General features: G+C 45.6%; 1 protein-coding gene across 1 annotated transcript; it reads left to right on the top strand.

Annotated features, from left to right (window-relative positions):
• Nucleotides 1-1,825: 1,825 nt before the first annotated feature.
• Creg2 (cellular repressor of E1A-stimulated genes 2) lies at nucleotides 1,826-23,135 on the top strand (the record flags this gene model as incomplete). Its single annotated transcript, XM_013522681.1, is given in 3 exon segments — nucleotides 1,826-1,995; nucleotides 20,329-20,442; nucleotides 21,650-23,135. Coding segments are annotated over 3 exon segments (306 nt in total). The 3' UTR covers nucleotides 21,798-23,135.
• Nucleotides 23,136-23,457: the final 322 nt, after the last annotated feature.

Genomic DNA, 23,457 nt, shown 5'->3' with positions numbered 1-23,457 from the left:
CCCTCAGGGGCCCCGGGACGGGCCACCCGCGCTGGTGAGCGGTGCGCGCGCAGGGCCAGCACCCACGGACCTGACCGGACTGGCCACGCCCTGCTGACCGCCGAGGCAGCCCGGCGGGAGGGGCCGGGGAGGGGTCTCTGACAGCCAGGCTTCCGGGCAGGAGCTGCATCCCTGTCTTGAGGTGGCCAAGGAGATGTCCGGTTACCCAGCGTCCGACCCGAGGCTGGACAGAAGGGCCAGCGCGGCCTTGGAAATCGCAGAGCAGGCGCGTGCGCCCCTGGCAGCCCACAGCAAGGCCAGCACTCGTCCGCCTGCCCTACTGACACCCGCCGGCCAGGTGCTGCCGCCGGGAGAGAGCCCTGCCTTCCGCGCCTTGGCGGAAACCTGCCTTTTGAAAAGGAACTCAACCTGGCGTTAGTGATCCACGCCTGTAGCACAGCACTCCAAGAGGATGAGACAGGAGAACTGCAAGTTCCAGCCCAACCTGGGCAACTTAACAAGACCCTGTCTCAAAATTTTAAAATGTAACCGCAGGAAATGTAGCTCGGTGTGAAGGCGAGTTCAGTCCCCATGGTGGGGCAGGGGTGGGAGGTTTCTGGGGATTTTTCTCCTCCTTGTTGTTTGTTTGGTTGAAGTACTGGGGATTGGATTTAGGGCCTCTGAGCTGAGCTCTATCTTCGGCCCTTTTTAAAATTTCTTTTTAAAGGGTATTGTTAAATTGCTAAGATGCCCAGACTGGTTCAAACTTGAGACTCTCCTGCCTCAGCTTCCCAGTGAGGTATGCTTTGGGAATAAGATCATGGACAATTGGGAGGCTGCATTAGCAGGATTTGGAAACACCCAAGACTTCAGTATTTTGTCTCTGTCAGAAGTCACAAGAGAGCCGGTGATATAGCTTAGCAGACAAAAGTGCCTACCTGGCAAGCACAAGGTCCTAAGTTTGATTCTAGGTACCAAAAAAAAGTCACAGAAATATGATATACCCGCTTCATGCACCTTACTGGATGATCAGGAAGAAAAATTGGTACATCCTGCTGGCAGCTTCCTTTATGCTCAAGGCTAACAAATCAGTGTCTTGTAACTTGCCCAGTTCTATAATGAAATGTTATTTTTATAATAAAAATACAATTAGTAAATAAGAAAGTAGTGTAGCCCTAAAAGAAAGAATAATAGAATGTTCCTGGCATCAAAGACAAGCAAGACATTAAAAGGAAGAATTAAATTTTGTCCCCAAAGTTGCCAAAAATTGGGGGGAGGCAGTGCAGGTAGAGGGTGTTTAAGGGGCAGCGCATAGGAAGAGTTTAGTATCACCTGCCCCACTGCAGTGTCACTACCCCTCCCTCGAGTGACATTAAATTCAATACAGCAAGCACGTTTGCTATTCAGAGACCGCTTCAGGAATAATCCTATTGCTAGGCGTGGTGGCGACCACCTGTAATCCCAGCACCCAGGAGGCTGAGGCTGGAGGATCATCTCAAATTCAAAGCAAATTTAGGCTACACACTGAGTTCAGAGCTAGCTGAACAACGTAACGAGACCCTGCTCAAAGAAATAAATGAATAAATAAGAAGAATAATCCCGTAACTCCCAAACAGACAGGCCCTGCTGTGCATCCCCTGCGGAGAAATCCCAGAACTGTCTCTGGGTGCAGTGGAGGGGTTGGGGCCTTCCTGCCTTAACTGAGTCTCTCTCATGACCCTCGTGATGCTCAGGTCCCCCACAAGGTCCCCAGTGTTGCTCTTCCCGGCCAGGGACACAAGGTCCGTTCTCAGCGTGAGCCCATCCACAGCTCTGCAGCTGAGGAGGCTTTGTTGGTGTCTGTTAGACCCAGGGGCTGCCGTTCGGGAGCTGCCTGCTCATCAGTGACGGCCCCCTCAACAACAGCACGGGGACACCTTTCTTCTACGTGACAGCCAAGGACCCGGTGGTGGCTGGCCTGCTGAAGAACCCCATGGCTTCGCTGATGCTGCCCGAGTCGGAAGGGGAGTTTTGCAGGTAAACAAGGGTTTGGGGTAGAGCTGGAGGGTGGGCTGCATGTGGTAACAGGCCCTGGAGATATAAACTGATCTTCACCCTTGGCATCTGATACTTTAGCATGACTGACCAACTTGATTTGGAGCAAGTTGCTTAATCTTTGTGACGCCCAGTTGTCTGCTCTGTAAAATGGGGATGCAAATGAACCTTGACTCGCACTGGGATCCCAGCCCTATAAAACACTACTGCACAGTGCAAGTACTGTGAGTGGACAGTGTCTCCAACAGCCTCGCCTGCCCGAAATGTTCTCAGCACACTCACATTGGCTGACTGTCAGGCAGAACCATCTAACACAAAGCCTGCTTTACAATCCACTGTTGGATAGCTCGTGTAACTTAGCGCACTCTGTGCTCAAAGGGAAAAGCAGAACGCTTGTTCTGTGTCAGTCGCCCAGGGAAAGATCCAAATTTAGAATCCAAAGTAGTTTTTATCGAATGTACAAAAACTATCATAGAAACTGAAAATCCTACATTGAGCCACCATAATTTGAGAATGTTCATAACAGTTTTACTCAGAGTTATTCGAAGTATTGGGTGTAGGTGCAAAGGGCTTGTGTAATAAAGAAGTGGCTAAATGGCAGTTATCCGCATCGTGGTCTTCAAAGTCTCCTGTATACAGGTACATCTCAGAGTCTTCAGAGAGACACTGGCCCGGGATTTCTCAGTTAACCCCATACAGGAAAGGACACTGTAATGTTCCTTCCAGAGCTCTTTAAGGGTTAAATCTGCATCTGAGACCATCTAGACCACATTTGGGTCCTAGCTCAAGACTCTGGTCATAAGTTAAAACTAAAATTCTGGTCATAACCCAAGTTGTCCACATGTCAGGCTAGTCAGAACTCAAGAGTCCACTGTATTTCAGCGCCTTAACTGGCCTGCATGCTAAAGATAGAATTAGATCTAATTGAATGGATGATGGACATTAAGTATCTAGGACTCCAGTAGTTTCAGAAAATTTAATGATGAAGAGAATACATAACACATGTGATTTTCTTGGGGGAAGCTGGGAGAGGCTACCATCTTAAGAATGATAGAAGGAACAAGTACCTCTTCAAATGTTATAGAGGGACCCTAAAGGTTTTCTAAATGAATCTATAAAATCCAGGGTGGGACACTCCACCCCCACAGTTAGGGATTTTTCCCCAAACTTTGCATCACCCTAATCAGCTTGCCCTTGCACTTTCCCTAAAGTTCCACAATAAAGTTACTAGATTTATTTGCGCGAAACTGTCCTTACTCTGGGGCATGTTGAATTGGGTGCCATTGCTCTGACTTTCAAAAGTGACTTTCAGTCCCAGAAAAGCCCTAGGTTGGGGGTTTCTATGGGACAGAACAGTCCAGAGAAGTTGCTGCATATTGTGGTTCAGAGCTACGGTGTCCCCCCAAAGGCCTTTGGAAGGTGACTGGGTCGTGGTGACTACTGTCACCAGTGGGCTAATCCATTGATGGGACATAATCTGAAGGCATTATTGGGAGCTGGAAGGAAGAGGAGGTGGGGCGTCGTTGAAGGCAGTGGACTGTGGGGTAGGACTTTGAGGACCTCAGGTCCCCAGACCTTTCCTCTGGTGCTCACTCCCTCTCTCTGCTTCCTGCCTGCCATGAGGTGAGCAGCGTTGCTCCTCCACACCCTTCCACCATGATGTTCTGCCTCACCTCAGACCCACAGATGGACCGGCCAACCCTGGGCCAAAACCATGAGCCATAAGAAGTCTTTCTTTGTCTAAGTTGATCTTCTCAGGTGTCTTGTCACAGCTGACTAACACGCTGGAGCAGGATGAAATATCCTGCTTAGTCAGCACTTCAGTAGGTCCACTGGAGTAGGGAGGGGAAAACATCTGAGGGCCTCAGGCTCCAGGATGGACTGGAACAAGAGTGATAGAGACAGATGGATGGGAGAGGGGCCTAGACTGCGATGTGTGTAGATGGCGGGACCTCCATATCTGTGGGGTCCTCATCCACGGATTCAACCAAGCCCAGGTCAATATATTCAGGGATAGAAAATGTGTCTGTACTGTAAGGACAGACTTGGTCTTGTCCTTATCCCCTAAGCAATGCAGTATAACAGCTATTTACACAGCATTTACATTGCGTTAGGTGTTATAAGCAATCTAGAGATAGTTAAAGGGTGTAGGAGGGTGTTTGTAGGTTACATGCGAATACTGCACCACTCTGCAGGAGAGACTTGAGCTCCATCTGTAAATTTTGGTTCCTGTGGGACATCCTGGAGCAAATTCCCCAGGGATACTGAGGGGCGACTGTGTGTGTAGTCTACATAGACAGCCGTGTAGAATACTATACAGTGACAGCTCCTCAGGTTGACAATAGAAGAGCTGCTTGGAGGACGGGGGTGACAGGGACATACTAATGACCTGGACAGCCCTGCCCCTCCCCCAGCACATGGACCTAGATGATGAAGGTTTGTAGCTTGAAGGAGTCCACGGTGAGTCTGATACTGTTACTGAGGACATTCGTAGGACTTAGGTACATTTTCTGCATTTCCTGTAAAGAGACCTGCTAAGAACTGTGACTTAGACCCCAGCACAGCTCATGTCCTTTATGAAAAGTCCAAATTAGAATCTGATAGAAAGACAGATACCATTCAATCCCATTTGTATGTAGAATCTGAAGAAGCAGAGGGTAGAACAGTGTTCCCCACAACCTGGTAGGGAGGGGAAGGGAAAATGTGGATCAGCAGATGCAAGCCTTCAGTTATAAGATGGACACATTTTGATAATTTAATTAATAATGTTCAGGATGGTTCATAATGGATTAATTAATTTGATTGTGATAATCATTACACAGTGTATACGTACATCAGATCATCACATTGTACACCCCCAGTGTATTCGATCTTTATTTGAAAGCTAAATATTTTAAAATTAAAGAAAGACTACAGTGTGAGAAACATAGTAAGGGAGGTAGCTTTCCCACTTGTCAGACATCACATCCATTTAAATAAGGGTCTATGTGCTTGTCCAACATAATATTTGCTAGTTTGTCTAAAATCTGTTTTTTTTTTCCAGTTATCCTGTTTAGTCCTAGGTGCTGAGATTTCTTTTTTTTTATTATTTTAAAGAGAGTTAGTAAATGAGAAACAAACAAAAAAATAGAACAGTGGCAGCATACCAGTATTATGAACATAAACAAATCAAAGCAAGAATATTCAAAGTGATGCAAGCTCTCAAGACAAAATAATACAAATCAACAGTGGTTGTTACATTACGTATTGCTATCCTCAACTACACAGCTCAGATTACCAGATGTAAGAATGAAAGATTGCTCAAACCATTAAAGAGAAAAAGAAAATAATTCTTCTATAAAACAGTAGAGATAATACAGAGTTTCACTAGACAAGATGGTAGGAGTTCACCTTTGTAATTCCATTGCATATTGTTACCTTCAAATCAGTTGCTCAGACCACCAGACACAAGTATGCAAAGTCAATCACAACATAAAAATTGTAAGCATTAACTGTTCATTTCAATACACCATCCAACATCAGCAATATAGTTATCACAGCTATCCATATATATTTATGGTTTGCCTTCCTTCTTTCTTTTTTCTTCTTCCCCTCATCCCACTCATTCCTTCCTTTGAGTAATTTCTTTCCCTTTCCTATCATCTGTTGTACATTTTGAGTTTTACCTAGTCTTTCAGGTTCCTACACCAAGGAGACAATATGATGTTTACACATCTGGGTCTGATTTCTTTCACTTATGAGTATGGTCTCTAGTTGCATCCGTTTACCTACAAAAGCCTCGAGTTTATCTTTTTAAATAGCTGAGTAATACTCCATTTTATAAAAATACCGCATCTCTTTTATCCATTGGACATCCTTGTTTTGTTCCTGATTTTAAAGTGAAAGCTTTCAATTTTTGACCATTTAGTATGATGTTAGCTGTTGGTCTATCATAGATGGCTTTGATGAGCTTGAGGTAAAGACCATCTATTCCTATTTTCTGTAGGGTTTTCATCATGAAGGAGTGTTGGACTTTATCAAAGGCTTTTTCTGCATTGATGGAGATGACCATGTGATTTTTGCCCTTGGGTCTATTGGCATGGTGTGTTACATTAATTGATCTGCATATATTGAACCATACCTGCATTCCTGAGATGAATCCCACTTGGTTGTGGTGTATAATCTTGATGACTTGTTGTATTCTGTTTGCTAGTATTTTATTGAGAATTCTTGTATCTATATTCATTAGGGAGACTAGCCTGTAATTCTCTTTTTTCATTGGGTCTTTCTCTGGTTTTGGTATCAGGATTATACTTGCCTCCAGGAATGAGTTGGGGAGAATTCCTTCCCTTTCAATTTCATGAAAGAATTTGAGAAGAATTGGTGTTAAATCTTCCCTAAATTGCTTGTAAATTCAGCTGTGAATCCATGAGGACCCAGGCTTTTCTTCATTGGCAAGTTTTTAATTACATTCTCAAATTCACTCACTGATATGGAGTTATTCAGGATTTTTATATCTTCTTCATTCAGCTTTGGTAATTCATATGTATCTAGAAATCTGTCCATTTCCTCTGTGTTTTCCATCCTATGAGAGTAAAGATTTTCAAAGTAGGTATTGATAATCTTCTGAATTTCTTCAGGATCTATAGTGATTTCACCCCTTTCATTCCTTATTGTGTGTATTTCAGTTTTTTCTTTCCTTTTTTTGATAAGATTGGCTAGGGGTTTACCTATTTTATTTATTCTTTCAAAGAACCAACTCTTTGGTTCATTAATTCTTTGTATTGTTTTTTGTCTCCATTGCGATAGTTTCTGCTCTGAGCTTTATAATTTCCTGCCTTCTTTGGGCTCTGGGTTTGACTTGCTCTTCTTTTTGTAGAAACTTGAGGTGCAGCATAAGATTATTTATTTGTGCTTGCTCTGTTTTCCTGAGGTGGGAATTCACCGCTATAAATTTCCCTCTGAAGACTGCTTTCACTGCATCCCACAGGTTCCTGTAGGTTGTGTGTACATTTTCGTTTGATTGTAAATAGTGTTTAATCTCTGCTTTGATTTCATCTGTGACCCATTGGTTGTTCAGGAGGATGATATTTAATTTCTAACTGTTTATGGAGCTTTTGTGTTTTGTCATTTATTTCCAATTTCATTGCACTATGGTCTGATAGTATACATGGGATAATTTCAATTCCTTTGCATTTACTTAAACATGTTCTATGTACTAGTATATAGTATATGGTCTGTTTTAGAGAATGTCCCATGTGCAGCTGAGAAGAATGTGTGTTCTGGATGCTGTTGGGTGGAACACTCTGTAAAAGTCTACTAAGTCCATATGTTCACAAGTTTGGTTAAGGTCTGTTATTTCTTCCCCAATTTTTTGTCTAGTTGAGCTATCTCTTTGTGACAATGGGATATTAAAGTCCCCTGTTATGATTGTGTTGTTACTTATTTCATTTTTCATGTCTGTTAAAATTTGTCTTCTATAGGTGGGTGCTCCTATATTTGGTACATGGATGTTTATAATTGTTATCTCTTCCTTTTGAAGCTTCCCCCTCACAAGTATGTAGTGACCTTCTTTATCTCTTTTGATTGTTCTTGGTTTGAAGTTCACATTGTCTGCAAACAGAATAGCTACACCTGCTTTTTTCTGGGGTCCTGTCACATGGAGTATTGTTTTCCATCCTTTAATTTTCTGTCTATGAATTTCCTTTTGAGTTAAATGTGTTTCTTGTATACAGCATATGGTTGGGTTTTATTTCCTGATCCACTCTGCTAGTCTGCTTCTTTTGGTTGGCACATCGAGACCATTTACATTGATGGTTATAACTGATATGTACTGGTTTGTCTTTGTCATGCTATTTTCCTGCTGTTGGATCCTCCTTTTTCCCTCTGTTTAATTGCTTGCTCTGCTTGTTGGTTCCTTTCTGTTGTTCTTGAAGTTGCGGTCTGTTTTATCTCTTTCTAGAATATCTTTTAGTACTCTTTGTAGGGTTGGTTTGGTGCTCATGAATTTCTTCAGTTGTTCTTTATCATGAAAATATTTTATTTCTCCATTAAATTTGAAAGATAGTTTTGCAGGGTACATCTTTCAGTACCTGAAATACTTCACTCCAAGCTCTTCTTGCCTTGATGGTTTGTGTTGAGAAGTCTGCTCTGATTCTGAGAGGTTTTCCTTTGTAGGTGATCTGTTTCTTTTCTCTAACAGCTTTTAATATTCCGAACTTTTGTTGAGTTTCTGGGATCTTGATCACTGTATGTCTGGGTGTAGATTTATTTTGGTTATGATTAACTGGAGTTCTATATGCTTCACTTATCTGGATGTCCAATTCTTTTTCCATGCCTGGGAAATTTTCTGCTATTATTTCTGCAAATAGTCTTTTTATGTTATTTGTGTTGACACCGACTTAATACTTATTAATCTGACATTGTTTTCCTTTGCTTCATCTTGCAGTTGTTGAACTGTTATTTCCTGGTTCCTTGTTGTTTTTAAGAGATCCCTCCTTTCATGTTCGTTAGTGGCAATGCTGTCTTTGAGGTCTGAAAGTCTATATTCAGCTTTGTTCAGGCAGTTTTTCCAGCTTCTAATGGAATTTTTAAGTTCCTGGATATCTGTTTGCATCTGTTTCATACCTTCTAGTTCTTTTCTATCTTGTTCCCTGAAGGCTTCCATGAGTTGTCTGTGCTCTTCTAGTTTCTTGTCAATGTCCTCTTTGGATATGCTGAACATTTCTTTCATTATTGTTGTCATTTCTTTTTTCACCTGAGACATTATTTCTGATCTGATGTCTTCTGTGGCCTGATGGAGTTGTTTCTTTACTTCAGTTGCTATCATTTCAGAAATTTCAGGTGTATGATTTCTAGGCTCTTCTGTGCTGATGTCTTCTGGATTTGTTTTGGGTGGTGTAGAGGTCTGGGATTGCATTTTGCTCCTTCATTTTGTAATTTTGGAAGATCCAGAGGTTTCCTGGAGTGCAGCCTCACTCTCCTGATCGTGTGTGAGTGGCAGGGTGAGAGTCTGCAGATCCACAGTGCTCAGTGCAGCTCCTGTGCTGGTGAGTGGTGGCAAGGTGGGGTCCCAGATGCTCCTGAACTTTCTTGCATTCAGTTGGCTCCCAGGAGTGTGTGGGAAGGGTGGGGGAGGCTCACTGGAGTTCCTGAGACTGTCTGGAGTTCAGCCCAACTTCCACAAGAGTAGGGAGAGATGCAGGTCTTGTTCACCAAGGCTTCAGATACTGCCCAGGACAGAGCCTGCTTCCCACACTGGAAGGGGAGGGGTGAAGGTGCACTCCCCGAGGCCACTGACTCTGACCAGGTTTCAGCTGAGCTCCCAAGAGGGGTATGAGTTGTTCTGGCAGTGACCACCAAGGCCCCAGAAGTTGTCCAGGGCTCCACGTGCCTCCCACACTAGTGGGGGAGGCACCAGAGTGGCTCACTGGGGTTCCTAAAGGTGTCTGGCTTTCACCCTAGCCCCAGCAGACACACTATGGGTGTAGCCAATAGCCACCAAGGCCCAAGAGGGTGCCTAAGGTTTCGCCTGCCTCGCACATTGGTCAGGGAGGTGCTGCTGCAACTCCCACCATGACTCACCAGGCTTCCTCGAGATTTCTTTGTTAATTAATTAGATGAATTAAGACTGGAGATCTTCTTCCCAGCTCTTCCCAAGATTCCAGCTTAAAGATTCTCTGGCTACCAGCAGCCCCTGCTATCTTTATTTTCCTCTCCCCTCCCCACCCAGAAACTCCAATAACTCATGATTGACAAAGAAAGGACCCAAGATTGGAATCTTTGGTTGCAACATCTCTACTCTGGGTTTTAGCTTGCATCTCCTTAGGGAACCAGGGCAGCACACCCTTGGGACCAGGGAGGACTCCTCTATGGAATTCTATCCTGCTTGATGATTTGAGGTCAGTCTTCATTTTGAAATCATGATATGAGTGAAACCAGAAGATACTTATCAGATGCTTCTCCTGAAATGAAAAAAGTCAATGGACAGTTTAGACAAATTCTGGGTTCCTAGGTAAACTTGATTTGATTATCAAGAAGAGAGAAGCTAGAGGTACGTTTCCCCTCTTCCCAAAAAGGCTTTCAGTGAAGGAGTCTCGTGGATGCTGCCAAGGGCCTCAACCCTTCATTGCCCAGGATGAAGGTGGCCCTGTCCTAGCAGTGAATGGTGGCTCTTCTCAGAGATCTTTGACTGACCACTCCTTGGTGTTGTTCAGCAACACAGGAAGTGCTGAGTTCTGGACTGCAAAGCAATCTAGTGTCTGGGGAGGTGGTGTCAGACTGTGAGTGAATGGAAGCCTGAGGGTGTATGGGAGCTGGGCTGGGGATACCATGCTGGGAGGGGTGCATCTTGCAGAGACAACACGGTCGAAGAATCTGACACTAGAGCCACTGAGGATGTTGCTCCAGTATAGCTGTAATGCTTGCTGTGTCCTGTAAGCAGCCCTGTGTGTGGTAGGCCAAGTGACAGGAGGGGGATTCCTTCAGTGAACTGCACAACCAAGGAGAAGTGGGTAGGTGTGTGGGGCTGGTTTGCCTTTATGTGATGGGTTAAGGATGAACTCCTGGTGAATACAAGTGACTAGATGTGCTTTCCTGAGTTTAATCATTGCTTCTGCATGAAATGTGAAAGATTCTGGAAATGCCAGTGACTCGCAGCCCCTCCTGCCTCCTCCTCCTCCTCCTTCTTCTCTGATGGACACCTCAGCCCAGCCTGATTCCACATGCAGGCTCTGGGACTTGTTCCCCCTTATGGTGTGCAGAAGGCACATGCTGATTCCGTCACTCTCAGGGAGCCCCGTCCGGTGAACGCATACGGCAAGCAGGTGCCTGCAGCAGCTCACTTGCTGATGGTCAAGGAGAGCCTCCAGCTGCTGTCTACTTCTACCTGAGATGCCACATGCATTTCAAAGCACAGGGCCCAGGTCGAGTCAGATATAGAGGCAGACTCCAATTTCTCTTCACCAACTCAGGTTCATTTCCCTTGAAGGCAACATATAAATCTTCTTAATAAATTGCTCTCTGTTCAGAGTCATGTTACCTTTTCCCCTCCTTTACCCTAACATTTCTGTATTCCGGGAGCTAATGTTAACTTGCATAGCTTTTAAAAGTGCTGACAAGGAATCCGAGAACTCTGCAGAGACAGCTTGAGCAGGTGTCCAGGTATTCTCACCCATCTTCCACTCATTTTTGCGGTCATATCTCATAGAAACTTACAAACACTTATTTCTCCCAAGTTTTATTTCAGCCTCATGAAGTTTTGTCTCCATGGTTCCTAATTAGTTCATGAATTCCTTAGTTATTCCAGTTCCTCTTTCCTTATAGTGGCCCTCTCCTCCATCTTCTGACTCCTTCTACTTATGTAGTTCCCAAATGTTTCATGCACCTCTTACACACATGACTCCATCTTAAGCAGAAATAACATGAATATATATCCTGTATGTAACATGTCATTTTGAGGATGTAACTCCCATAGTTATACTCCCTCCAAAAAGGCTGTTAGCACTATAAACATAGATATAAAGGTTTTATTACGGGATCCTCTGTCCCTGGCAGTTATATATTTTCTGTCTCAAAGGATTTGCCTGTCTATATGGACATTCCATGTAGCTTGAATTATGCAATATATGGCATTCTATGACTGGTTTTTTATATAGCATATTTTTTAGTTTTATCATGTTGTAGCATGTATCAATAATTTGTTTCTTTTAATGGCTGAATAATATTCATTGCAATGAGTATGTTACATTTACTGATCCATTTGTGTACTGATTTGTCCCCATTTATGGTCATGTTTTGTGCATGAACAATATTTCTGTGACCATTTGTGTCAAGCTTTGAACAGACACTTTTCCGTCCTCTTCAGCATCACTTCCTTCTTATGATTTCGTTCTAAAATGGCAGCCAAAACCTCATGTGCTTAAAAGGTGATTGGGTTATGGGGCCTTATACCGGCTTTCTGTTAGGAGGTGGGGTTTGGTAATAAGAGATAGGTTCCTGGGAGCATGACCTAGAAGGGTTTACCTCCCCGTCTTCACTCCCTGCTCCTGTCCTCTGCCAGGCCCCTCTGCCACACTGTTTCTTTGGAGCCAGCTGACCCTGGACTAAAATGTGAGCCAAAATATATCCTTCTCCTTTCAATTTGAGGTGTTAGGTATTTTGTCCCAGCAATGAGGAACGTGACTAAGACATTCCAAAATCCTCAAGGATCCTGATATGCTCTTTCCTCTGACATTTTTCTTTAATTTTTAAACATTTTTTCTGAACACACACACACACAAATAGACCTTTAAATACACTAACCACCTAGGTACAACATGTCTGGGAAGGTTGCATGTACAGTTATTAGAACGATGCATCCCTTGGGAAGCTCTTACAAAATAGTAGCTATAGACATATGAGTATTAAAGGAATTATTATAGCAAAGGAGGATTACTTCTCTCAAAGGAGGATACATATTTGGAAGGCAGTCTTCCCTTTTAGTTGGAAACCATTTGAGTACAAAATCCCCGTGTTCCTGGGTCAGCTGTAATTCCCCAGGTCATCAGTGCACTTTCTTGCCCATAAATGGCTTTGGCTGAGCCTTCTCCTTCTTCAAGCATTCTGGAACCTGTCTAATGAGGCTCACTCCTGAAGGCAGGAGACCCACTTCCCAAGGACAGATCCTTTTACTACTTTGGTTCCGTGACTCTCAGGATAAAATGATCATGTATCGTATCAAGATCTATTACAGGAAAAATGAAGAAGAAGTCCCTGGCTGTGTCCAGGCCGTCACCTAGCAGAGGTAACTTGAGGAACCCTGCGTGACCGTCAGAGCATCACCAGGCAGTAAGCCCATTCGGGTCTGGAGGGCAGATGTCACATTCCAGGACAGCGTCTGCTACTCTCAGGCAGGAGTCCCCAAACAAGTCATGCACCCTCCGTGTTTTCTCTGTGGTCACCTCTGAAGGATAGGCCAAGCTCTCTGGTCCCACCTTTGAGACCTGCATGTCCTTGGGTCACAAGCTGCCCATCCTGGAAGAGCATGCCTGCGTGGGTATAAGGTCAGATGAAGGGAGAGAATTTCCTAAGAGAGTGTCCTCTGGGCTGAAGGGGAGATGAAGTCCTCACAGCCCAAGCCCTTCAGTCCTGCACATGCCAGTGATCTGTAGCTAAGGTCATGCAGCTCTCTCCAGTTATGGGAGCTGCCAGACACCCCCAGACTCTGACAAGAGCTCCTGCTGTGGCCAGTGACAGGCCTGCATGCTCCCCTTCACACTGTCCATCACCCCTGGAGGTCTCGTCCTCTGCCCCCCACCCAAAGGGCCGTTAGATCTAGCAAGCCTTTCCTGGACAGAGCAGGAGGAGGAGGGCGCAGCTCCATCTGATGAATGCCGGGGGTTGGTTGAACTTGCATTCCAGACTCAACACTTCCTTAGTACTGTATAATTATGTCCCAATACTGGAGGGGACATACTTAATGCCAAAAAATAAGTTACTTATCATCAGTCTGGGCGCATTCTGCGTTGTTATGTACCTACTCCAGCAACGCCAGGTAGAGCACGGGATGGGAGCCGCACCACCAGCCGGCTCTGCTCCCCTGTGGGTCCCTCACTGCCTGGCAGAGGCCTCCACCCTCCCTATCTGCTCCCTCCTGCCATCCCCTGGGGCCGTCCAGACAAACCCCTCTCTCAGTGCTTGTCTGGTCTTCTCTGAGCCTCAGCAACCTCCTCAAAAACAAAACAAAATAAACAAAAAACTTCTGTGTTTCCTGCCAGTAAAAGAACCCAGACTTCACAACCGGCAGGGAAATCGCCATATACTGTAGTGGTCTCGCTGCACGCATTTAATTCCACTTCTCTCATTCTGACTTGGGCATCTGTCATCAAACTACCCAACTGGATGGCTTAAACAAGGGGCATTCACCCCTCGAAGTGCCAGGGGCTGGAGTCTGACCCAGGGTCAGGTTGTGAGGTTCCCCTGCCAGGTTGCAGGCTACTGAGCTTTTGCGTCCTCACGTGTTGGAAAGGGGAGGAGAGCTCTCGTGGGTTCCTTCTGTAGGTGTGTGCATCCCACTCATGGAGATTTTACCTCAGCCCTAATCACACCCCAAAGGCCCCAGCTCCTACAACATGGCTCTGGGGCTGAGGATTTCATCGTGCGCTTTGGGGGAGGACTACTGAGCTACACCGCAGAGCACCTTCCCACACTGGCCTGGGGTACCCTGGGGAGGGGACTTGGCCTTGTTAATCAGACTCCTTGCAGCACCTGGCTAAACAAGAGCGTGGCTCTTCCCCCACGGCCACATGTCTCCCTGGAACCCACAGATGCACAGATCCCAAGCCAGCTGCCGGCAGTTATTGTTTCTTTCATAGCGATTTTTCATTCTTCCTCCATCTGGCAGCAAGAGAGCTCTGGAAACAGCAGATGGTGGGCTAGACCAGGGCCTGTGCAAAAGTTGACCAAGGGACAAAAGATTCTGGAAAGGCCTGGGGGAGGTTTGGACATGCCTGCAGGCTAAGGATGGGTCCTAAAGGCCCTCGACTAAGCCAGAAAGAACAGCGACACTGGTGCTCTCCAAACTTTGCCCTAGGAAGGCCTCTTTCATCACTTAGTGCTTTAACCTAGGTAACAGGAAGCATCCCTGTCTAAAGAGCAGGTAGCATTCTTAGGAGCCGGGGTGTAGCTCAGTAGTAGAGCACAAGCTTAGCATGTGCAAGAGACCACACTCAATCTCTAACAGGAAAAAATAATAATAAAAGAAGAGATAACACTTTTAAATAATAAATTTGGGGGCCGGGGATATAGCTCAGCGGCATAAGCGCTTGCCTGGCAAGCCTAAAGTCATGAGTTCAATTCCTGGTACCAAAAATAAATAAATAAATAAATTTGGGGGTTGGGTACTGGGGATCGACCATGCACATGCTAGGCACCATCCTCCAGCCTAAATAATTGATTTATATAATCAAAGATAGATGGATTGATTGATTCATTAGGTTATCTGTATCCAAGAGTTCCACATCAGGAGATTTAATCAATCATGGATGGAAGTATTTGGGAAAAAGTTGTTTTTATACTGAACATATACACTTTCTTCATATCATTCCCTAAATAATACAATATAACCATTTTTTACATTTGTAATAGGTATTACAAATGACCTAGAGATCATTGGAAGTATATATGAAGATGTGTATGGACTCTCTGCAAATACTACAGCATTTATATAAGGGATCTGAGCATCCTCAGATTTGGTGTGGGATGTAGGACCATAGTACCTACCTTACATGGATACTGACTGATAACTGTATCTATATATCAGAACACCGGGCCAGCATGGTATAATTATTTTTATCTCATTGGCTCCAAAGTGATTGAGTTCCAACAAAACTATGTACTGTTTTCACATGGTATCCATAACTGTGAAGGGCCTCTGCCCCAGTTCGTGGATTCCAGAAGAAGACACAAGACTCCTGGGTCAGAGACGAAGGACTTCGTTACTCACAGCATTCCCAGTAGCCAGAGTATCCCCATTTTATGTCATTGTTTCTCTGAGTCCCAATTCCAGCGGGGTAACATGAAGTGGGCCAAATGATGTGTGTATAAACAGAGTTACAGGAGAGGAACCCTGAGCCAGGAGAATCAAATCTTTGCACAGCTGAGCCTACCTAGAGAAGCTACTAGCTCTGTCTTCCAGGGCTGTTTGCTCTAAAAATGTCTTTGTGCAAAAAACAATCCAGAACAAAGGCAGCCTCTGCTCTCAAGACATCCAGAAATGTAAGACCCATGGGAGGCTGCCTCCAAATAGAGGACATGGGCAAAGTGAAGACAAGTTCTTTGCCACAGAGTAGCACACTTGGTTTCTGTCCATTCCCGGTGAAGTCTTCCTTCCCAGTTGAAGCTCATGAGCCCGCCTTTACTGTCTGCATTCCTATCAGCGTTCTGGTCTTCTGAGCTCCAACTAGAGTTGCATAAAGCTCTGCTCACAGCATTCAAGGCTCTCAGCAGCCCATTTCTCAAAACCTTTCCAAACCTTTCCTACCAACCAATTCCCAGAGCCTCTGAATCCCAAGGTCAGGTATAGCCACAGCAGTGACCCCACTTCTCCAGGAGCATTTTTCTGTCTCAGTTACTTCCCTGTGGCTGGGACAAAATATAAGACACTTACAATTTAAAGGAGGATAAATTTAATCTGGCTCCTGGTTTTGGTGGGCTCCATGGTTGGCCAGCTGCAAGGTAGAACCAGCATAACAGAAGGTCATGGTGCAGGAGAGCTGCCTGACCATGGCAGTCAGGAAGGAGAAACAGCAGAGCAGCTCTGAATATGGAAGGGGGTGCAACTCCATGGAGCTGCCTGGGCACACATTTCATTCTCCCTGCTCCAGTGCAGGACAGTGTGTGCAAAGTACTGTACTGGTGACTAAGGAAGCTAGCTGGACCACAAGGTGCAGGGTTTTGATTTTAACTTAGGCGTGTGCGTGCTATGGTACCTGCATGGCTGACTTGAGCTACTCAATCTCTGGCCTATAGAGCTAGGGATAAAAACACACCCTTTCAGGTCACATGCTCCGTGACCTTCCTCTTCCAACTAGGTTGCGCCTGCAAACACAAGAGACTGGGGAGGTGCACTTTAGATCTAAGACCTAACAGTACTGTGCTTACCCACCACTTCAGGAGCAGCAGCTGCCAGTATCCCCAGGTGTGCTGCACACGTATGGCAGAGAGTGGGGCTGCAGCCCAGCTTCCACAGAGGGAGTATCAGTTTCCTGTTGCTGCTGTAACAAACTGTCTCTAGCAGACAGCACAAATGCGCTGAGCGTGAAACTCAGCGGCAAAGTGGTTGCCTCCTATGTATGAGGAAATGAGTCCCCAGGACTGCAAAAACAAAACACACACACACATACACACACACACACACACACACACACACACAGAGCTATAGATTTGGAGTTCAGAAACCAAGCATGGATGTTACTAAACTGAAACCTGGGGTTGTGCTCCTTTCTGGAGGCACTGAGGGTGAGTTTCCCGAGCCTCTGCAGGCTGCCTGGGTTCTGTGGCTCACCATCCCCTCCATAGTCAAAGTCAGGAACCTCCAGCCAGACCTTCCGTGCGTCGCACGGCTTCCACACACCATTTTCCTCCCTTGTCTACTTTTAAGGAAACTTGGAATTGCACCAGACCCAGCAGGTAATCCAGGACACCTCCCTACCCAAAGTCAGTTGATAAGCAAGCAGAATTCCCTTTTGCTGTGTAAGGCAACACATTCACAGCTCTCAGAGATTAGATGTCTTTGGGGGGCCATTAGCCTGCTTGCCACAGATGGAAGAAAGTGATACCAGGCTTAGCTGGATTTCCTACTGTGCAAATGAGAAGTTCTCTATTTAGCTATTTGAATCTGTAATCTCCTTTCTATTCTGTATATACAGCAGCAGAGGAGAAGCAAAATGCTATCTATTCAAATGCAATGTATTATTCATTCTATAATGACTTAGGAGCACTAATTCCAATGCTTTCATGGCAGAACAATTTTCTGGAAATTAGTTTCAGTGGTGAACAAAACTGATGACAGTCTTATCTGGATGGACACAAACTCTAATATTTCCAATACATAAATTTCATTCCTGTTTGCTATTTCTTATTTTCTCCTGTGCATCTCAGTTTTTTTCATAAAATACAGTGTAGATTCTGTTTTTATGGTCATTACTGTGATTACATCCTGTCATTCTTTCATTTTAACCCACAAGAAAAATTCACAACTCAGCAACTATATTTTTGCAGTGTCACAAACATGGCAGATTGTAACACTTTCCAACAGAGCCCAGTGTTCCCACAGGAAGCAGCTTACCTGAGTACAAGGCATGTCCACTGCGGCCCTTTCTTGATACGACTCAACAGAGTGTGTAGTAAAGAAAAACTTCCAGGCAGGTAAAAACAAGTCCTTAAGTATGAGCAAAACACATGCTTTGGGCCGGGGATATAGCTCAGCGGCATAGGGCCTGCCTGGCAAGCACAAGGTCCTGAGTTCCATTCCTGGTACCAAAAAAATGTGCTTTGCTTGACAGATACAGCTTTCTCAATAATGTAATGTAGCATGATGGGTAAGCATGAGTTTTAGCGATTCACGCCTCAAGAAAGCAATTTTATGATTTCTCCCATCTGTGAAAAGAAGAGTTGTCAGGGTCTTCTTGGCCACATGTGTGGACTCCACACCTTTGCTAGGAGGACTCGAAGGGTTTGTGGGGTTCACAAAGTCATAATGTGTTATAGTGAAAAGATACAGAGCAAGAGCATCAAAGGCACAAGATGTATAAGGCGAGATTCAAGAGCGACCAGACACTGTCCCCCAGTGGAGTTGCAAGAGGATGGACTTCATTCTCCCAGCACAAATGCAGGCCAACATGTGCAAGTATTGTCAGCTAAAGAAGCAAGCGGGGCCTCTGTGTGTAAGGTTTTTGCTTTAATTCAGTCATGTGGGTGCTACCATTCCTGCGTGGCTGATCTGAGCTACTCGGTCCCCAGCCCTCTAGAGTACAGACTGACGCAGTGTGGCACAGGGCCTCCGGCATACAGACGCACTCTTCCTGGGCAGGGTAGCTCAGGGACGAAGAAGTTGTCCTGTAGAAGCTGGTCAAGGACCACTCCTCCTGAAGACACACCTTTCTTGGGAATGTGCAGGGCTTGGACAACCCAGGGCTGCTGAGTTGACCCTAACACACACCAGTATTGCCAGTTCAGAAGTATTGCTACATCACAAGCATATTGTGAGGATCAAATAAGTCAGAAGCTTTAAAATACAAGATACATATGTGCTATGGAATCATAAATGGAACAAGTTAGCATTTGTATCTTTCTCCCAATAAACAACCAAATTATGTCGGGCATGGTGGCACATGCCTGTAATCCCAGCACTCGAGAGGCTGAGGCAGGAGGATCCTGGCAAGTTTAAGACCATCCTGGGCTACAAAGTGAGCTCAAGACCAGCCTGAACTGCATAGCAAGGCCCTGCCTCAAAAAGACAAAAAAAGAAAAAGAAAAAGAAAAAGAAATAACTAAATTATGAAACCAAAGGAATACGTAGCAAGGCAAATTTAAGCTGATCTGCATGTCCCACCCACAGCCTTAGGTGGCCTGCCTAAAATGGGCCCAGCTTTTACTATGATGCTTGTAAACATTACTGTATCTTTAGGATGGTTAAAAATATACATTTCTAGGATCCATACACAATATACATTTTCTAAGCTTTCTGGGCTCCATGGAAGTGGACCTGTCATTAACACAGCCAGTCTCTATTTTAAGCCTGAAAAGACACTTTCAAATGTTATAGATTAATGCCTGCCCACCTAATGTATTATCCACTGTTAGTTCCGTTCAGTCCCTTTCACTACTGTAGCAAATACACCTGCAACAAACTTAGCAAGCAAGGCACAGGGGAAAGGTTTTGATGCTTATTGCTTCAGGAGCATCATTCAGTCCTTACCATCTTTGTTACAGGTTTTTTTGGGCCACCAATGAGGTGGTTTAGAAAACAGAAACCCATTTTATCACCCTTCTAGAGGCTACATGTCCAGTGTATTACTCAGCTTTCCTGTTGCAGAACACAATAGTAGACATCCACAGTTTAAAGGGGGAGAAGTTCAATTTGGCTCACGGTTCAGCAGATTCAGTCCATGGTTAGTAGGCTCCAAAGCAGAAACATCATGGTAGAGGGGTGGCATGGCAGCCAGGAGAAAAGGGAGGGCCTGGGTAGGGAGATAAGCCCTTCCAGATCACAGCGACCAGCTCTTCCAACCAGGCCCTGCCTCCTAACAGCACAGCAACCATGAACTCATCAATGGGGGAATCCTCTGATGAGTGTGGCGCCCCACGAGCCAGTCACCTTCCAAAAGCTCTACCTCTGAATACCTCCTCTCTCAGGAACAAATCTCCACTTCCCAGGGCAGTGTACCCTCAACTTCAGATGTCATCAAACAGCCAAGATCCAATTTATGAAAGCACTCCTATCACACTGGCTATCTCAAAATATTTTAAATAATTACAATAGCTAGGTGTGGTAGTATATGCCTGTCATCCCAGCAATCTGGGAAGCTGAGACAGGAGGATGGCCAATTTGAGACCAGCTTGGGCAATTTAACAGCATAGCCAGACTATCTCAAAATAAATAAAAACAAAGTTAGGGGTATAGCTCAGTGTGACACCCCTCGATTCAATCCTCAGTACCAAAAAGAAAAATTACAATAAAAATCTGAATGATATAACCAGTAACGTGGTTACCATTTTTTATTTTTAATAAACACCTTCGTATTTCAGGCTGATCTATCACTGTTTTAACAAATGAAAAATGTTTTTCACCTGCAGAAAAAATACTGTCGATCCAGAGGACCCTCGCTGTGCCCGGTTAACACTTACTGGCCAAATGATTACAGTGACGCCAGAAGAAGTCGAATTTGCCAAGCAAGTCATGTTTTCAAGGTGTGTCAAGCTTTGGTATTAGTTTACCCAAAGATAGAGGGAGGAGAGAGGCGGGGAGGAGAAGGGGATAAAAAGGAATTAAGGTGTGTCATGTACCTGTGTCAGCTCCCCACGAGGAATGCAATCGCTATGTGTGACAGAAAGGCTGCACTTACACATACATTTATGTACTCATAAAAGTAAAATAAAATTAAATTAATTACTTTGCCCAGAAATATACACTAATAAAAGTAGAGGTCAGCGCTGCCCCTGTCGACACCCTTTGCACCATAGCAAGCGGTCTGAGCTGTGCTGCTGTGGTAGGGCCTCTCGCAGCATGTCGTGGGCAGTGGCAGGCAGCCCTGCGTCACCCACACTGCCCCTGAAGAGCCCCACGCTGAGGTGTCCCGGGCACAGTTCTTACGTCTTTCCAGCCTTGGCAGTGCCCCGCCGTGCAGTGAACCTTTGTCAGCCTTTTAGTCAGTCATCGCCCCATGTCCTCTCAGAGCATTTATCATTGCATTCGCTTTGTTACAAATATTTTTTCCAGTTTGGACTTGGGCTTTGAATTCTAGAATTTTTAGAGTGAGAGGAACTTTGTTTTTATGAAGTTCAAAAAGTGGGGGAGCCCAGTGCCTGCCCTCAAGGAACACACATGTGTTGGGGTGTCGGGGGGAGGGCCAGCTGCAAGAGGAGGACTGTGACAGCCCCTCCGCGTCTGCTCTGACGGACAGTCCTAAGCTTGCTGCAGAAACACTCCTTGCCGTGAGCAGACGTGCATCCCCGGCTCACCGTGTGAACAGTTCCTGCAAGGCTGCCGGGCTGCAAGGCTGCGCAGAGCCTTTCCCAGTGTTTACTGCCCACAGCCACGGTGCCCACCGAGCACCCGCCTGAGCCGGGTGTGCTAGGTGTGCTTCCTCTTTTGCCCCGCACGCAGCCTCATGGCCCAGTGCCGTCAGCATCACGCGCAATGAGGTGAGGTGCCGAGGGCTTGCGAGGTGAGCTGGGTTTCAAACTCAGGAACTCGGCTCAAGCCTTGAGCTTGGGCCACTGGGTGCAGGAACCATAGCTTCCTGGCTCCCTGAGGCTGTCCCAGGCCCTGACACCCGGCCCTTGGGGTCTGCCTGGGGCTGACCAGCCACTCCCAGCCCCAGCAAGGCTCAGGAGCTGGCCCAGCTGTGCCCCTTTGATAAGAACCCTTCACTGTGTTCTCTTGTTGCTCCGGCAGGCACCCCGGGATGAGGAAGTGGCCGCGACAGTATGAATGGTTCTTTATGAAGATGAGGATAGAACATGTCTGGCTGCAGAAGTGGTACGGCGCTGTAGCCCACATTCCAAGGGAGGAATATTTCAAAGCAGTTCCCAGGGAGGCCTGAGTGAATAAGAAGAAAGTGCTCAGTGTTTGTCGTAAAATGAAAATCTTTCAGTGATGCTGGGGGCAGCTCCCGGCTGCAGTCTCTCGGTTGAAGGGCTCCTAGCCGCCCTGTCGTCCCTACGGCAGAATGAGCGGGCGAGGATGAACAGGAACCTCACGCTAGACTCAGATCCGAGGGGTCGTCTGCAGAGCCCCGTCCCACGGAGACTCCACGCAGCCGTTCTGCTTACGTAGCATTCCCATCCCAACTCACTATCGGGAAGTCACTGTTGGCTGTCCAAGGGGCACATGGAAACCAGTGATGTTCCTTCCTTTAAGAAAAAATGTTATGCCTGTCATAAATGTGATTGCTTTGTATTGTGAGAGCATCTTTGTTGCTGGCTGTGCCAAAAGCAGGATCTTGGATCTAAGCTCACTGCGACCACAGAGGAGCTGAATGCGCATCACACAGCCGCGGTACCATGGTTAGGGCGAGGCCAGAGGACTACTGTGGATGACGTGTTGTGTTTCTGCATGGCAAATGCTTTACTGAATCATGTTCACTAGAATGCGTTGTCACTTCAGAGTTTTTTCCCCACCGTAATGCGACGAACAGTCTGAGAACCCGCAGGGTTTCATGCACAGCCCTGTTCTGTGTACACAGGCCGTGGGAGAACGCTAAAGAGAATGTGGTAGATTTTGCATCAGGCTTCTGAGATCCCTGCGGCTCACAGGTCTGAGAGCGCCTCTCCTGAAACTGTGAGGAGCGGCATCCAAAGTAAGAACCCTTCCCTGCCTGGCGCACAGAGACGTGAGATGGTGAAACGGAGGAGGCAAAGGCGATGTGGACGAGAAGGAGAAAAGCAGCCAGTGCTGAGGTTCTACATCTCAGCCCTCCAACCGTAAAGTGCTTGTCACCCTCACCACTTCAGACTAGGAGCCCAGGGCTCCGAGAAGGCGAGTCAGCACCCCACGGCCAGCCCCGTGGTCACTTCTGCAGCTCCCTGCACCAGTGGTCGGGGCAGCACCTTCACAACTCCGGGGTTTGAGGACAGAAGGGTAGCTGCAGTGCATAGAGAGTCATGACTAACCTGCCCGGACACAGTTCATCGCTGCTTTGCAGGGGGAGGTTCTCTAAAATGTGATTCTTACTGCAGAATTTAAATTTTCAGCACATTATATTCTGGAGTTCCAGGTGTTTGCAAGAAACTAGACTGTACCCGTGTACACACCCAAGGCCTGCATGTACCTACATGTGCACATAAGGGGCTTCCTGTAATAAACCCACAAAGGGTCTAGTGGTGTCCAACTTTTCTGTCTTCACAGCAATAAACTCTCTTTGGTGGGTCAGGCACGTAAATAATGTGATAGCACATCACGAACATAGGAAATACACATTCTTAAAATAAGTGTTATTAATGATTATATTTTATTTTTGTCTAACAAAGTAAGACTTGAGAGCTTGAGTTGTCAAAATATGTTTTAAGTGCCTATTACTAAAACATGGTAGGATGTACAATATTCTTTTATTTGTCATAGGCCAATTCTCAAAAGAGTTCCTAACCATGGCAATTTCTAATAGATAAGAGTAAGGCAACTCCTTGAAGGTATTTTATATTTTCAGACTTTAAAATTATGGCTAACCCCAATTTAGAGGATGGGGAGAAACTGGAAGAGTAAAC

This window comes from Chinchilla lanigera, unplaced genomic scaffold (assembly GCF_000276665.1).
Source record: "Chinchilla lanigera isolate Chin_1 unplaced genomic scaffold, ChiLan1.0 scaffold00069, whole genome shotgun sequence".
Taxonomy (NCBI): domain Eukaryota; kingdom Metazoa; phylum Chordata; class Mammalia; order Rodentia; family Chinchillidae; genus Chinchilla; species Chinchilla lanigera.
The sequence above is the reverse complement of the archived record's forward strand: the minus strand, read 5'-3'. Positions and strand labels throughout refer to the sequence as shown.